This window comes from Mobula hypostoma, chromosome X2 (assembly GCF_963921235.1).
Source record: "Mobula hypostoma chromosome X2, sMobHyp1.1, whole genome shotgun sequence".
In the NCBI taxonomy this organism is placed as follows: Eukaryota; Metazoa; Chordata; class Chondrichthyes; order Myliobatiformes; family Myliobatidae; genus Mobula; species Mobula hypostoma.
This window is the reverse complement of record NC_086129.1, coordinates 15,803,924-15,821,324: the sequence shown is the minus strand read 5'-3', so window position 1 is coordinate 15,821,324 and position 17,401 is coordinate 15,803,924. Positions and strand designations below refer to the sequence as shown.

Sequence of the window (17,401 nt, the reverse complement as noted above, 5' to 3'; positions counted from 1 at the left end):
GTGTTTCTTGGTTTGCAATCGACTTCAGTCTGCACCTCCAGGAAGACCATTGTTCTGAGCTGTATTTCAAACTCAATCTACATTCCACATTCAGATCTGAAGACTGGTTGCTGTTGAAATTAATATTTGCTGCATTCCATAACTCCAGAATATACCCTAACACTCAGTAGTTTTTTTCTTTATGAACTCTTTTTATGATTTAAAACTGAAATAATTTGCAATCATACTACAGTATTGCTATATTCTTCATGAGATAGTTGCTTGCTCTCAAGGTCAGCATTTATTTTCCAAAGGAGAAATAACTCAGAATCAGGTGTTAGTCAGCTACTTTGTTGAACATCTGCAGTTCAGGTCGAGCCAGGTTGATGACTTATCTTTTACTTTTCAGTGTTAGCAATGGCAATGAAGCCACTGGACCTCATGAACCCAGTGTCCTGTGGAATGCAATGATACATCCATTGAAGAGGATGGCTATCAAAGGGACCATTTGGTATCAAGGTAAGGCATCTTGGTAAGATATCAAGGTAAGAGAAATTACAGTTGGATGTCCAGAGCAACACATACAAAATACTGGAGGAACTCAGCAGTTCAGGCAGCATGTATGGAATAAAATAAACAGTCGATGTTTTGGGCTGAGATGTTTTGCAGCAATAATACTGCAGATATTAGAATTCAGGAGACCAGGATAGAAAATGTTGAAAATGCTCAGCAGGTCAGGACGTCATCTGAGAAGAGAGAGAAACTAAATCAATGTTACAGGATGATGATCTTGGGTCTCTCGCTTTCTAATAACCTGAAGCATTAACTTAATTTCATTTCCCACAGATGCTGCCTGGCCTGCTGAGTACACGTTTCATTTGCGTTTTCATCGCATGTTTCATGATCTCCAGCTGCACAATTTAAAGGAGCGCTCGTTTCTTTTTCATTTACTACCTCTGCATTTGTTTGACAATACTATGGAGGCAGACTCAGCATTTCCAGACTTGTTCTCAATCATCGCTTAGATTCCGCTGAGCCCGGTGACATTTCAGAATGGAAACTTTGCCACAAGCACTTGGTGTGCAGCTGCTTTTGATTTTGCTGGAAGGTAAAACAGGATCACAAGCTAATTTTGGAGGCATTAGGTGGGATCTTGCAAAGTTGATTGGGTGAGAATATTTACTGGTAAAATGATGACTAACAAGTAGGAGGTTTTTAATAGTGTGATATCAAGAGTCCAGGGCAATATGTTTCTGCTAGGTTGAATGGGATATCCTGGTTGACAAGAAATTTTCCTGATCAGGAAAAAGGAGGAGGCATAGGCAATCAGGAGCAAGCAAATTCCTCAATGACTATAAATGTAGGAGTTCACCTGAGGGAAATCGGTAGAGCAAAAAGAAGGTATGAGATTGATCTGGCAGGCAGAATTAAGGAAAATCAAAAGAAATTCTATAGGTGTATTAACAGCAAAATGGCTAGGCACAGCTCAAACACCATCTTTAAATTTGCTGACGATACAACCATTGTTGGTAGAATCTCAGGTGGTGACAAGAGGGCGTACAGGAGTGAGATATGCCAACTAGTGGAGTGGTGCCACAGCAACAACCTGGCACTAAACGTCAGTAAGATGAAAGAGCTGATTGTGGACTTCAGGAAGGGTCAGATGAAGGAGCACATACCCATCCTCATACAGGGATCAGAAGTGGAGAAAGTGAGCAGTTTCAAGTTCCTGTGTGTCAAGATCTCTAAGGATCTAACCTGGTCCCAACATATCAATGCAGTCATAAAGAAGGCAAGACAGCGACTATACTTCATTAGGAGTTTGAAAACATTTGGCATGTCAACAAATACACTTAAAAACTTCTATAGATGTACAGTGGAGAGCATTCTGACAGGCTGCGAGAGGGTTGTAAATCTAGTCAGCTCCATCCTAGGCACTAGCCTACAAAGTACGCAGGACATCTTCAAGGAGCGGTGTCTCAGAAAGGCAGAGTCCATTACTAAGGACCTCCAGCACCCAGGGCATGCCCTTTTCTCACTGTTGCCATCAGGTAGGAGATACAGAAGCCTGAAGGCACACACTCAGTGATTCAGGAACAGCTTCTTCCCCTCTGCCATCGGATTCCTGAATGGACTTTGAACCCTTGGACACTACCTCACTTTTTTTTTAATATACAGTGTTTCTGTTTTTTTTGCACATTTTTAATCTATTCAATATATGTATACTCTAATTGATTTATTTATTTTTTAAGTTTTATTTATTTATTTTCTCTCTTCTGGATTATATATAGGTGTCCCCTGCTTTTTGAACGTTCGCTTTACGAAACCTCACTGTTACGAAAGAAAGACCTACGTTAGTTCCCTGTTTTCGCTAACAGAAGGTGTTTTCACTGTTACGAAAAAAAGCAGCGCGTGAAAAAACAACAGTGCACGCCCCGAGCACCCGCTCTCCCCCGCTTCGTAGCTTAAAGGTTACTGGAGAGTGTTTCTGCCGAGAGCACTTGCGTGAGATTTTCACTACAGAGAACAGTGCGGTATTTCTACTTTATATAGGCTGTGTATTTATCATATAATTTCGTGCTTTTACTATATTACTGTTATTTTAGGTTTTATGTGTTATTTGGCATCCTCAGACCTTGTGGGAAGCTGGGGAAACATTTGCAGGGGTCCTTGCAGAAATACTTGCTTCAATACCTTTGCAAGGTTTGGTAGCCACATGAAGTTCTGGAAGACTGGAGGGTTGTGACATTTTTTAACAAAGTCAACAAGGACGCCAGGGAACTATAGGCCAGTGAGCCTGACATCAGTGCTGGGTAAGTTACTAGAGGGGATTGTGAGGCACAAGACCTATCAACATTTGGATTGACAAGGTCTAATTAGGGATAGTCAGCACGGCTTTGCAGAGGAACAGAGAGGATAAATGAGAGTAGGACAGAGAACATTGTGTATATGCACTTTAGCAAAGCCTTTGACAAGGCCCTGCATGGCAGGCTGTACTGGAAGTTTAGATCACATTGGATCTAAGGAGAGACAGCTAACTCAATGGTAGGAAGCAGAGAGTGATCATCGAGGGGTTGTTTCTTAGACATGAAGCATGTGTCGAATGGTGTGCCACAGGGGTCAAATGCTGTGGCCTTTGTTGTTCATTATTTGTATAAATGATTTGGATGTATACGTACAGGACATGTTCAGTAAGTTTGCAATTTATACTAAAATAGATGGTATTCTCAACGGTGAAGAAGGTTATCAACTAATACATGTGGATCTTGTTCATCTGGTGTAGGTCGAGTGTTTGTGTGAAGATCAAGGTGTTTGAATCAAAGGAAGCATTATGAATGCATTATAACTATTGAATTGTGCTGTTGTTACCTTTGATCTTTCGCATATAAAATTGTCATCTCATCTTGGGTCAGGAAGCCTCTTCTAAGAGTGTCTCCAGGATGATGCCTGCCTGTTGTGCTGAATAAAGGCTTCTATGTCCACCAGCTTCAGTCTCTCTCCAGTGACTTCAATCACAGTCACAACAATGAGCATAGCTAACATCTTACTGTTGCTCTAACACAGTGGTCCCCAACCTCCGGGCCGTGGACCGATACATTGCCGCGAACCATGCAGTGGTGGCTGGGACGCACCCAGCACATCTTTAAGAAAAAAGCCGAAATAAGCAAGCTAATTAATTAGGTGCCGCCCGGCACGTAAACGTCGGCCCAGATCAGAGGCGATCGCCAATTGCGTCTAATTAATTAACTTGTTTATTTCAGATTTTTTCTTAAAGACGTACTGGGTGCGTCCCGGCTACCGCTGCACCCCTGAATGCTTCGCGGCAATGTGTCAGTTCGCGGCCCAGAGGTTGGGGACCACTGTTCTAACATACGCTTAGTGGCCACCTAGTTCGGTACACCTGGTTCAGTAAGTCTGCAGGTGACACTAAGATACATTCAGTGGCCACTTTATTAAGTACATCCTATGTTTGTGGTCTTCTGCCACTGTAGCCTATCCACTTCAAGGTTCAATGTGTTGCACCTTCAGAGATGCTCTTCTGCACACCACTGTTGCAATGTGTGTTTATTGAGTTGCTGTTGCCTTTCTGTCAGCTTGAATGAACCAGTTTGGCCCTTCTCCTCCGACCTCCCTCATCTACAAAGTGTGGTCACAGGTAGACAGGTTAGGGAAGAAGGCTTTTGGCACACTGGCCTTCCTAAGTCAGGGCACTGAGTATAATAATGGGTCGCATTGAGTCGTAAAGTTGTTGGTGAGACCGCACTTGGAGTATTGTGGTTGGTTTCGGTCACTCTGCACATTATTTGTCTTGTGTGCTCCAATTTCCTCTACATGGTAAAAGTGTGCTGGTAGGTTAATAAGATGCTGTATATATCTTAGCAGGGGAGTAGATAAGCATGATTTGACCACTCAGTCAGGAGAAACATGTTCCCTGCATCTAACCTGACAGATCTTTTTTACTTTTTGATGAGAATGTACTGGTTCCACATTTAACCCCTGAATCACATTCTTTAGTTTTCCTAACTTTTCCCATTGATTCTGCATGTATCTAAAATATTAACTAATGAGGTTGCAGTGTTTATCCCAGTGAATGCAACTGTTTACCAGTCCCCCTTCTGTCACTAGACAGCTTTATTGCTCTCTAAACCTTGTTGCTTCAGCTGCTTTGCTATTAGCAGCCTGAGCTACTGACTTGTACATCCTCCAGGCACTGTCCTCCAATGTTTGTAAATCTGAGATGGCCTCATGGTGAACATTATCGTACAACTGTCTGAATGATAGCTCGTACCATTCAACTTTGCAGTGAGTTTTTGGGCAGAATTACCTCTGAAGTTGTGGCATCCTTCAGTGGAGGTGCAGTGACTTGGTCTGTGGATCTCTTGTTGTAGTGGCTGAGCAGGTACACAGCCATTACAACCTGAGCTCAAATTGCCCCTCTCTTTTTATAGACATTCACACCTGTGAATGGGTACAGTCTTTTTCTAAGGGTAGGGGTATCTAACACTAGAGGGTAAAAGTGAGAGAGCAGATATTTAAAGCGGGAAGGTTTTTCACATGGAAATGGCATAAGCTGCCAGAAAGTGGTAGAGGCTGTGTTACTCTTCAGACTCTGTTCCGATGAATCAATCTTCAATCCTGTTTCCCTTCTCTCCATCCTTTCTTAAATAGTGGGATCGTATTTGCTGCCCTCCAATGTACAACAGTCCCAAAACCTGTAGCACTTTGGAAGAAGACTGGAGCATCTAGTAACTCGAAACAACCTCATTCAAAGTTACACAGTGGCTGACTGTGACCACCTGTACTTGGTCAGACAGCTTATTCATTGGGTCTGAGTGACACACACAAGTCAGTATGTATTGCCTGCAAATAATTGTCCTTGAGAAGGTGGTACTGAGCAGCCATTTTGAAATGTGTGTGGGATGGTGCTGAGAGAAAGCATACATGTGTTTTGTGCATGAGCTTACTGTGGCCATGATTGGTTTTGTGGGGAACTGGTTTTGAAAATAGTTTGTAAGCACTTCTCAGTTCAGAGCTGAGGGTGAGGTGATAGAATAGGGTTTATTACTTTATTTTTAATTTTTTTTTTAATTTACAGATACAGTGTGGAGTAGGCCCTTCTGGCCCTTTGAACTACGCTGCCCCAACAATCCCTCAATTCAACAGTAGCCTAATTTACAATGACCAATTTATTTCCAAATGTCACGGCTTTGGACTGTGGCAGGAAACCGGATCACCCGAAGGAAACCCATGCATTCCACAGGGAGGACGTACCAACTCCTTACAGAGGATGCCGGAATTGAACTCTGACCTCGGGCGCCCCTTGCTGTAATAGCGTCGTACTAACCACTACACTACCGTGGTGCCCCTATCACTGACAAATGTTGTGAAATTTGTTGTTTGGTGGCAGCAGCACGGTGCAAAACATGAGAATTACTATAAGTCACAAAAAGAAATAAATAGTGCAAAAGACAACTAATGAGCTGGTGTTCATGGGTTCAGTGTCCATTCAGAAATCTGATGATGGCGGGGAAGAAACTATTCATAAAACATTGAGTGTGGGTCTTCAAGCTTCTATACCAGCTTGATGGATACATTTCAAAACAATTCTAACATTATAACATAGAGCTCTTTGAAATTGTTGAAATATTAATCAAAACAAGTCATATTATAATGGACCCCATGTTAACAACCATTGCTGACAATTGTTTGAAAGTTCCAGGAATTTTTAGTCACACACAGAGGTCCTGTACTAACCAAGGTTTAAAGCAGGATATGCCAGCCATTCCTTTCAAAAATCTGGGCTGGTGCTTTGGGTGGTGAATAAGCTGTTCTTATTCTCAGAAGCTGTTCAGGTATGATGCTGTGGGTGGGAGGGAGAGCATTGATTTCAGGCTCTATATTGCGGGAGCATTTTCTGGGATTGGGCGCTATCTTCAGGAGAGGATATTTGGAAAGATGCTGAGACACTGTTTATGAAAGGCAAAGGGCCATGGTTCACATTGAATAAGTTGCTGATCCAGGCCAGTAGAGATTTTTCCTTGTTTAAGTCCATTGGGAGCCTGAAATTTAAAAGAAAAATGGATGTGCTGTAAATATTCAGCAGCATTTGTGGAGAAAGAAACATTTCAAACAGCTGATCTTCCACAGAAATGGGACAAAGAGAAGCATTTGTTCCTACATCACTGAACCCTCTTTCACATCATCTGGGGAATGTTCACCCTTCCTGATGTTTAGTTCCTTGGTGATGATCAGCTGTTGATGTATTAAATTAAGTGCTGTGGTGAATATTTTTTTTGAATTCCACATCTGTAATTGCACCAAAAAAATACAAAGAATGTTGAAACTGTGAGCTTGGTTGAATGGTAAAACCAAAACATACTTTACCCTGCCGAAGAACTCGGCCCAAATTGTCAACTGTTTACTCTTTTCCATAGATGCTGCCTGGCCTGCTGAGTTCCTCCAGCATCTTGTGTGTGTGTGTGTGTTGCTTGGATTTCCAGAATCTGCAGGTTCTCTCTTGTTTGTGATTTGACATACTTTATCCATTACTGTGTTCTCTGGCTGAGCTCAGCTTCCTGTGGTCCTCTTGTAGGAGAAGAGAACGCAGCCTGGCATAACGCTGAATATAACTGCACCTTTCCTGCTATGATTGAGGATTGGAGGGAAACTTTTCATCAAGGGTCTGAAGGTTCTACAGAAATCAATTTTCCTTTTGGGTTTGTCCAGGTAACTTAAAGTATTAATCTGATTTATGCAATTCCGATTTTCAAATTGTAGCCAGAACTTCAAGAGCTTCATATTACTGGCTGCATCTTCATCAGGTACATCTTTTTGGCTTGTAATGAGCACGGACATTATGTTCCTGTTGGCCCTCTAACACTGCAACATGACATGTTGGAGAAGTACAACAACAACATAATTGTCTTCCAACAGTGCAGGATGTCATCACAGACACCCACCTACACAGTCCAACATTGTGGGTCTGACCCTCCCAATGCAGCATTCTGTCATGAGTGCACCCCAATACAACACCTTCCCAGGACTGTCCCTTCCACTGGTATACATGTTGGATGTCATTGGGCCAGTATCCAGTGCCTGGACTATTGATCTGGAGACTTGAGTTTAATTGTGGTGTAACAATTAATTAGGTAAATCTGGAATTAAAAGGCAAGAGTTGGTGGAAGTTACCAGTTGTTGCAGAAACCAGAATGGTGACCTACTGAGCTGATTAAGATCAAGATCTTGCTGCAATTCTTGATATCCTCTTCACTGTTTATGACACCACCTATTTCGGTATCATCTGCAAACTTACTAACTATTCCCTTTATATTCTCATCCAAGTTGTTAATATCACTGAGAAATAACAAAAGGGTCCAGCAACGACCCATGGGCCACACCACTAGTCACAGACTTACAGTCTGAGAAAACCCTTTCACCACCCTACCATCCTGCTAATTTTGTATCTGGTTTACTCACTCTCCTTGGATATCATGTGCTCTAACCTTCCAGAGCAGCCCTTATCAGAAGCCTCACTGAAATCCACATATACTCTGTTTGTCATCCTCCCCTCGTCAACCCTCTTCGTTTATTCATCAAGAAACTCAAAAGTCATAAGCCGAGATCTCCTACGCACATAGCCACGCTGGCTATCCGAGTTGAACTCTGTCTTATTAGGTGTAAGTGTATTTTATCCTTGAGAATGCTTTCCAGCAACTTACCTTCCACGAACAAAGTTGCTGGAGAGCACCCTGAGGGATAAAATAGACTTCGGCAAACAGGTTCGTGGCCTTCTGCTGGTGTAGAACATCCACTTCAAGGTTCGACACGTGTGTTCAGAGATGCTCTTCTGCACACCACTGTTGCAATGCAGGGTTATTTAAGTTACTGTTGCCTTCCTATCAGCTTGAACCTGTCCAGCTATTCTCCTCTGACCTCTCTCATAAATAAGGTGTTTATGCCCACTTAGTGGATGTTTTGTTTTTCACACCGTTCTCTATAAGCTTTAGAGCCTGTTGTGTGTGAAGATACTAGGAGATCAGCAGTTTCTGAGCTACTCAAACAACTCCAATGATCATTCCACAGTCAAAGTCACTTAGATCACATTTGTTCCCCATTCTGATGTTTGCTCTGAGCAACAACTAAACCGCTTGACCATGCCTGCTTGCTTTTCTGCATTGAGCAGCATTGGCTGATGAGATATTTTCATTAATGAGCAGGTGTACCCAATAAAGTGGCACTGAGTGTATAATTACTAGGTCTATCCTTATAGCCCTTCTTAAATATAGGCACAACGTTTGCTATCTTCTAGTTTGCTATCTCCTAGTCTTCTAGTACCTTGCCGAAAGATAGTAATGTTGTAAATATCACAGTGAGAATCCACAGTTTCCCATCATGTTCTTGGATATACCCTGTCCTGACGTGGAGATTTGTCCATCTTCATACATCTAAACACATGAAGCACCCCTTTTACTGTAACATGGAATGATCTCAAAATGACTTTATTAACCTTGCCAAGTTCCCAAGTCTTCACATCTTCTTCCATGGTAAAAACAAAGGAGAACTTTGCCGACCTCCAGCACCTCTGCACATAGATTCTGGCTTGGTCTTTGACAGGCCCTGTCCTCTACATACCGTAGTTATTCCTTTCTCTTTAATATACTTAAAAAATAAAACTCTTTTAGGATTCTCCATAGTTTTCTCTGGCAAGGCCATGTTATGCCCCCTGTTGGCCCTCCTAATCTCCTTTGTGAGTCTACACCGGCATCCACTTTAACCCAGATACCTGTATCTAACTTGAGCCTCCTTTATCTTGACCAGATTTACAATATCTCTTGACATCCAGAGTTCCCAACATCTACAGCTTTGTCTTTTACTTTAATGGGAACATGTGGTCTTTGAACTCATGTTATCCCACTTGGAAAAAAACTCCCACTTGCCTAAGCTCCTTTACCTGCAAACAACCTAGCCTAATCAACTTTTGCAACCTCTTGACTGACGTCACCAAAATTTGCCTTGCCCCTGTTCAGAACACAAATCTTCTTGACTCCGGTCTTTAACATTGATTTACTTTTTTGTAGCTTTCTACCTATCACCATAAAGTCCCAGACGATTCCTTCCCTTGGATTCGCTGGCATCAAACGGCTGATTTTGGTTATGCTCCAAATCCTAAAATGAAAAGGACATTCATGGCAGTTGCAATGGACCTGGGGGACGAGAAATCTCCTTATGGCACGTAAGTGACAAAGTTTAAAATGTATTTCCAGATGCCGCTGAATAACTTCTGTCAGAAACAGCTGGATGTGAAGAGAGCACACTGTGTTCTCAGTGAGCATTGTCCATTCCAGGATGTATTTTCACAGGAGATGGAATATCACAGCCAGGTGGTGATGACGGGCAAAAGGAATAGACTAAGTGACAACATCAATGAGGTGCAACCTTCAGCAGAGTTATAATTGTAGCAAAAGAGCCATGTGAAGAATTATTAGCAGATGAAAGACCTGGTTTCATTTGTTATAATTATTATTGGAATTCATCACAAACACGAACTTTCCTTTGATGGACATAGTCGTGGTCATAGTCATACTTTATTGATCCTGGGGGAAATTGGTTTTCGTTACAGTTGCACCATAAATAATAAATAGTAATAAAACCATAAATAGTTAAATAGTAATATGTAAATTATTCCAGGAAATAAGTCCAGGACCAGCCTATTGGCTCAGGGTGTCTGACCCTCCAAGGGAGGAGTTGTAATGCACTTGGGTAAACATAGTAGCAAATTTGTGAATGGCAAGATCCCACAAAATCCCAAATGAATGATAGTTAGGTGGAACCCTGAGAGAACCGGCATTCATTTATTTGGTACGGGATCTTCAGCAGGAGTGAATGTGCCATAGTTTTTGAGAGTATTGCACCAAGTGCTTACCTGGGCTGTCGGGTTAACTTTGAGAGATGGTCTGGAATCCATAAAATTCAAACTCTGGAGAATCAGGTTTGTATAAAGTGACAGCAAACACTTACTTTTATGTTTTTCAGCATTCATCCGCGGTATAAACAAGAAGTAGCCTACAGATTATACCTTGGTGCTCTTGCCATAGCTTACGGAGAGACTGAAGTTGTTTTCCAAGGTCCTTTTCCAAAGCACTTCCAGCAAAAGAACTCCACAGAATTGAGTATCACCTATTCGCAGGAACTTGCTGTACTGGAGCTCAGTAAAGATGTGTTTGAGGTATGGTACAGATACAGTCAGCTTCTGATGACTGGTTGAACTGCCACACCTGATTATGGATTAGCAATAATATAACTAAAAGAGGCAAAATTTAGCTTCAGAGATGTGCTAATGCAGTACACACTTGAGAGCATAATAGGATTGAGCATGGTCAACGTGAATTTATTGAAGAAAAGTTTTATTTAACAGATCTTCTGGAATTGGTTCCGGTGAATCCAGGGCTAAGGGTATCAAGAATAAGAGAAGGCAGGTTTTAGGTGAGGGGTAGTAGATTTAAAGTAGATCTGAGGGGAGGTTTTTTTTCTTACACAGTGTTTGAAATCTGGAAAATGCTGCCAGAGGAGGTGGAGAAATCAGATACAATTGATAAATTAGTTAATTATTGTCACTTGTACCCAGGTACAGTGGAAAATCTTTGGTTAGCATACCATCATTACAACAATGCATTGAGGTAGTACAAGGGAAATCAATAGAATGCAGAATCAAATGTTACAGTTATAGAGATAGTGTTGTACAGGGAGACAATAATGGGGTAGATTGTGTGGTCAAGAGTCCATCTTGCACGAGGGGATGTTCAATAGTCTCATAATAGTGGTATAGAAACTGTCCTTGGGCCTGGTGGTACGTGCTTTGGGCATTTGCATCATCAGCTTAAGGGGAGGTGGAGAAGAGAATATGTCTGGGGTGGGTGGGGTCTTTGAATGTGTTGGCTGCTTTACTCAGGTAACGAGAAGTGCAGACAGAGTCCGCAGAGGGGAAGCTGGTTCTCATGATGTGTCCACAACACTCTGCATTTTCTTGCGGTCGCTATGTTTAAGAGGCAATTAGATAAGCTCTTAAATAAGCAAGGCATAGAAGGATATGGACCTAATGCAGGCAAATGGGATTCGTGTAGCAAAAAGGCTAAAGAGCCTGTTTTTCTGCTATACAATGCTATGTTTAGATATAGACAGTTCCAATAAACAGATATGTGTTGACAGATTTATTAACACGTTTATTCAAAACTTTCTCTGAGTAAGAACCAATTACTGCTTGCTTCCTTTGTACCTTCAAAGCCTTTGAGTTATTAATTCAGTCAGGTAAATAAATGCTGATCAGTGCTGTATGGAAAAAAAATTGTTCTCTCTCTGAAATCAATCCTTTGCACAGCTCCAGGCTAGGAATTGAGCAGTCTCTCTACTACTCTTTTAATAATCGTTGCTCCTACAAAATCATTGTGTCCTGTAATCAAACAAAGTGTTGGATGTACTCAACACTTACCAATTACTTGCCCCTGAGAACTGCAATGGGGAGGAAGATGGTACCGTACCACTATGATGTGTGGTACCCATGATCATTTTCTGTGCCTGTCACACTGATCAGCAGGTTTCTGTCAGGAGCAGGAAGCAATAAACCAGGCAGAGCTTTTCTTGGCAATTCAGGACCAAGTTAGTTTGTAGTTATGGAATAAAATTGCCTGTGATCATTTTTACATGAACAAGTGTGTTGAGATTGGTGAGATTGGTGAGCTGAGGTGGACTGAACCAGTGTCAATGATTGGACGTTTTTATTCCCCATAGGTTCGATGCTGTTCAAAGTGGTATAATTCGAACTGTAAGTGGGTTTCGGCCCCCATGGTTAACAGTTCTGTCAACTTAGTGTTTTTGTCACTGGAAGAGTGCCAGCAGAAAGTGAACGGAATTCGTTATGCATGGAGGGAATGGCCCTGTAATCTGAAGAAATGTCCTCTATACAGCAGAAGTTCTAAGTTGCCTGCCCCAACATTCATCATACCCAAAAATGATCATTTATAAAAAAAATCATCAGATGGAATCAAAAGATTCAAGTAACAAAGTGAGCTGGTTAGGTTATAAAATGCATATTGATCCTTCTATCAGCCCTTCAAAAATTGATTGTTCTTGTGACTCATGTTCTTATATAAGATTAATTTTGATTCAGCTGTCTTTTAGTGATATTGTGTGATTTAGTGATATTGATACAGTGATATTGATTTTTTAAAAGTACAAAATCTGAGAGATCTCTGCAGGTGTATTATATTTAGGTATGGCCATATCACTCATGCTTCTTAAGATTAATATATTTTCTAATGCATCTTTCCCAGGTGCTTCTGGTTCATATATTCTACATTTTGCTCTAGTAGTGATTGTCTTGAGTTCCTGATTCCTGGTAGATCGGAAGAAAGGTGTGTAATGCCCAAGGATTGGGAACCCGCAAAGTATGATTTAAAAACTAATGCAAAGTTCTTGAAACATTTTTCCTGGAATCAGTCTTATTGCTTTGCTTTCTAACACTAGGAGTGCCATATTGCTGCTCCTTTACTACTTGTTACTCAAGTGGATGTACAAAAATATTAAAGCACAAGGAACAGAAGCAGAAGGAGGCCAACTGCTCTTCATTTGCTCTGCTGTTCACTAAAATCACAATTTGATGCCAGTTTCTTGCACTAACATAATGTTTGTTAATATCTAAAAATCTTACTGATTTGTATAAACTGTATTTAGTAGTGAAGTCTCTATAACCATCTTGGGTGGAGTTCCAAAGATTCATTAACTTCTGGGTAAAGAGGTTTCTTCTTGTCTTGTTCCTGAATGGATGTCCCCTTATTTTGAGCTTGTGACACCTGATTCTATTGCTCTGCCTGAGGGGAAATCATTTCTGCTGCATCTGTCCTGTTACGTTCCTCAAGACTGATACGGTGGCACAGCACCCAAGTCTAATCCTGAGCTTGAATGCTTTTTGTGTGGAGTTCACCCAGTGGATTTTCTCCACATGCCCCAGTTTCTCCCACATTCCAAAGATGGACTGATAGTTTCACCATTTATTGTCAGTTATCCTTGACCCAAAATGTTAGCTCTGTTTCACTTCTCACAGCTGCTGCCTGACCTGTTGAGTGTTTCCAGCATTTTGTGTTTTACGTATTTCAGTTTTCTAACACATTTTCATGAACTATTAGTTATTTGTTACAATAGGTTAATGAAAAGAGTTGGAATGTGTGAGAGTGCATAACTTGCTGAGTGCGAGGAGACCTGGGACTAGCTATTTCCCATTTTGTGCCATCTCGGAGCTAAGTGGAGAAATGGCTTGTGAGCAAATTAATGCAAAATCAAATTATTATAACTTGCCAGCTTAATGGCTGACTAGATTCCCATGTAGTGTTGCCTTTTTGCTGAACATAACCATGTTGCTCAGTCATCAGGTGGAGGAGAGCATATTATATTACTGGCACTCACTCTGTGAGTTGTGATATTGAAGCAATGAGAGCCAATCATATTTTTGTTTGGCCGCTGATAATTTTAAGATTTGATACAGTCCATCCATCCAATTTAAATTGGGGGCAGTAGGAAAAGGATGAGAGTTTACACTCTCAGTAGTTTAGATTTGCACTAAATGCAACTCAGGTACAGAACATACAAAATAGAATGCATTCACCTAAATGATGAAGTCAAAGCTGAGAAGAGTGCAAAGCAGTGGAATCTTTAGAAGTTGATGAGAAAAGGGGTGAAGTGACCAAACGTGCAAGTTACTTGCACTGAAATGTAATTGTTGCTCAGCCAATGAAGATGCAGTGATGTACATTGTGTTTACTAGTTGTTCACGTGTAGCAGCAGCAGCAGTAGGCGAGGAAGGGACTCCTGCTGCAGTATTTGAACCTCCGTTGTCTGGAGAAAGGTCAGTGTAGGTAACTGGGCTGGGAGAGCAGTGAAAGGAACTGTGGCTGATGCTCCTGCAAAAGAGAAATACTCCTCAGTGGAAGAGTTGGAAAAGGCATTTAAGCTTGGATCTGCTCATTATCACTTCACCTCCTATCCTGCTGCAGCTCTGATGAAACAGAGTTCATTGTTGTCAGTTTGCACTATTTCTTTCAGTCAGAGTCCAGGTTTATCACCGGCATATGTTGTGAAATTTGTTAACTTTACAGCAGCAGTACAATGCAATGCATGATAATAGAGAAAATAACTGTGAATTAGAAAAAAAAACTATATACCAATAAAATAGTTAAGTTAAATAAGTAGTGTAAAAATGGAACAAAAAAGTAGTGAGGTAGTGTCCAAGGCTTCAATGTCCATTTAGGAATCGGATGGCAGAGGGGAAAAAGCTGTTCCTGACTCACTGAGTGTGTGACTTCAGGCTTCTGTATCTCAGTGGGGTCCTTAATGATGGACACTGCCTTTTTGAGGCATCCTTCCTTGATGTCCTGGATACTACAGAGTCCAGTGCTCATGATTGAGCACTCATTTTTGTTCACTGAATAACAAATAACACTGTAATAACTGAGTTTCTCCTTGTTGAAGCCCTCACCTTGGGTTTCTTTAGAAGCTAATTCTGTTTATAAATTTTCTATCATTTCTCTTCTCGGATCCTCAATTCCTTCATCTTTAAGTAATTTAACTGATAATTTTGTAGTTAAACACACCTTGAGGATTTGGGTACAATTTAGAAAATATTTTGGTTTATTGAGTTTTTCACTTTCAAGTCCCATTTTTTCTAACTGTTTTTTAAAACCTTCTATGACTGATGTAGTTTTTAAAAGAGTGGAATAGATTGGGTATTAAATGTTTTCAGGATTTGTTTGTTGGAGTTAGTCTCTCTTCATTTGAACAATTGTCTGCTAAGTATAGCCTACCCAAAACTAACTTTTTTCGATATTTACAAATTAGAGACTTTCTGCGTTCTCAAGTACATACATTTCCTAAAAGTCCAGATAAGAATTTACTTGATACAATTTTTAATTTGAAACCCTTCCATAATGGATCTATATCTTTGCTGGGAATGAGAAATATTTCTTTAGACAATTTCTGAACCTAGACAAGATTTTTTAATATTATGGGGACCTTTTTTGAACTATTTTCAAAATCTTTGATTTGCTATTAAGCACAGATATTGGCTAACAATATGTTTTATTATATGATAAGGATTTTTTCCTTTTTTTTAAACCAAACAGCTGTTTTATTTTCTGGTAGTGGGTGTAGTTTTTTTTTGCATAATAAAATTATCTCTTTTCAATATTATGTTTAAATTTAATGTATACAGATATGGGGTAATGAGACTATATTTGTAATTCCAATATATTGCAATCAATATATATTATATCCTACTGTACTCTGTATTCTATTATGTAAGAAATCAATAAAAATATTGAAAAAGGAAAAGAAGCCCTCACTTATTGTGCAACTGTTAATAAATAACAATGTCAATAACGCGTCTCCTTGTATGGAATGGTATCATGTCCCATTTTCGAGGTGATTCAATGAGCTCTCAAATATACTGAGATTTTCACTTTGCAGGAGTTGGGACTTGGAGCAAAAGTGGGAGACTTTGAGGTAAGTTAGCAACTTACTAAGTTGCTAGTAGAGTGAGTAAACCCTTGTTAGTTAATTGTTATTCAGCTAATTAGTTACTTAACAGCAGCTAATAAAAAGTAGGTAGGCTCAAGAAGAGCATTAATTTTGGAGTGGCGAAGGTGGACAGGCACAAGTGTGGAGCAGGTACAAACACAAAGTTTTATTTTTCTGTTCAGCTTTAGTATTTCTCTCAGTGACAACTAGCGTGGTGGAATGCGCCTCCTGCAACGTGTGGGTGGTTGAAGGCTGTTTCTCAGAATGAAGGCTTTTGGTGTGCTGCAGGGTTTGGTGTTGGGAGCCTCGTTATTTATTATTTATATCAATGATTTTGACGCGATTGCAAAAGGCTTGATCAATAGGTTTGTGGATGACATTGTTGACTGTAGAAGGTTGATCAGTTTGGGAAGTGGCAAAAAGATTTCAATACAGGTAAGTGAGGCAATGCATTGACAATCATAGAGCAATACAGCACAGGGACATACCCTTCAGCTGAAGCAATCCTTGCTGACCATTTTACCCATCCAAATAGACTCAAATTCCTGCTTTCTTCACGTATCTCTGTACGGCCCTGCCCCTCCACGTACCTATCCAAGTGTTTCTTAAATAATACTATTATACCTGTTTCAGCCACTTCCTCCGTTATTGTTTTACCTTGTTCTATCTCAATGCACTGTGTAATGATTTGATTTATATGAACAGTATGCAAGACAAGCTTTTCACTGTTCTCGGTATTTGTGACAATAATGAAACAATGCCAACTGTTGTGAATGGTAGGCCAGTGGAAGGCAGGATGGTAATGAAACAGAGGGTCCTGGGAGAACAAGTACATAGCTCATTTAACGTGAAGCCATAGTAGACAGGATGGTGAAAAAGCATTCAGCATGTGTAGGCTCATCGGACTAGGACTATGATTCTCGCTTAGGGTGCGAGAGATCCCGGGTTCAAATCCCTGGTTTTAGTGTTTGGCTAATCCAGAAGATGCATGAGGTCCACAGCAAATTGGCTGTTTGGATTTGGAACTGGCTTGTACGAAGAAGACAGGGTAGTGGTTGAAGGGTTGGAGGTCTGTCATTGGAGTCCTGCAGGAATCTGTGCTGGGGCCTCTGCTGTTTGTGATGTATATAAATGACCTGGATGAAAATGTAGGTGGGTGGGTTAGTAAATTTGCAGCTGATACCAAGAATGGTGGAGTTGTGGATAGTGTAGAGGTCTGGCAAAGATTACGGCGTATGTGATATAGATCAGTTGCAGATATGGACTGAGAAATGGCAGATAGAGTTTAACCCAGATAAGTGTGAGGTGTTTCACCTTGGTGGGGCAAATGCCAGGAGACAGTACACTGTCAAGGGCAAGA

The 17,401-nt window shown here is 40.7% G+C and overlaps 1 protein-coding gene across 2 annotated transcripts in view; it reads left to right on the top strand.

The window, feature by feature from the left end:
- siae (sialic acid acetylesterase) overlaps nucleotides 1–15,808 on the top strand; it is a 61,611-nt gene extending 45,803 nt beyond the window's left edge. For both annotated transcript variants that reach the window (XM_063038694.1, XM_063038696.1), the window contains 5 exons: nucleotides 389–498; nucleotides 7,073–7,206; nucleotides 9,558–9,712; nucleotides 10,513–10,705; nucleotides 12,265–15,808. In XM_063038694.1, coding sequence (XP_062894764.1) covers nucleotides 389–498; nucleotides 7,073–7,206; nucleotides 9,558–9,712; nucleotides 10,513–10,705; nucleotides 12,265–12,498 — 826 coding nt within the window. In that variant the 3' untranslated portion in view covers nucleotides 12,499–15,808. The remainder of the gene's footprint in view (nucleotides 1–388; nucleotides 499–7,072; nucleotides 7,207–9,557; nucleotides 9,713–10,512; nucleotides 10,706–12,264) is intronic.
- The last annotated feature ends 1,593 nt before the right edge of the window (nucleotides 15,809–17,401 follow it).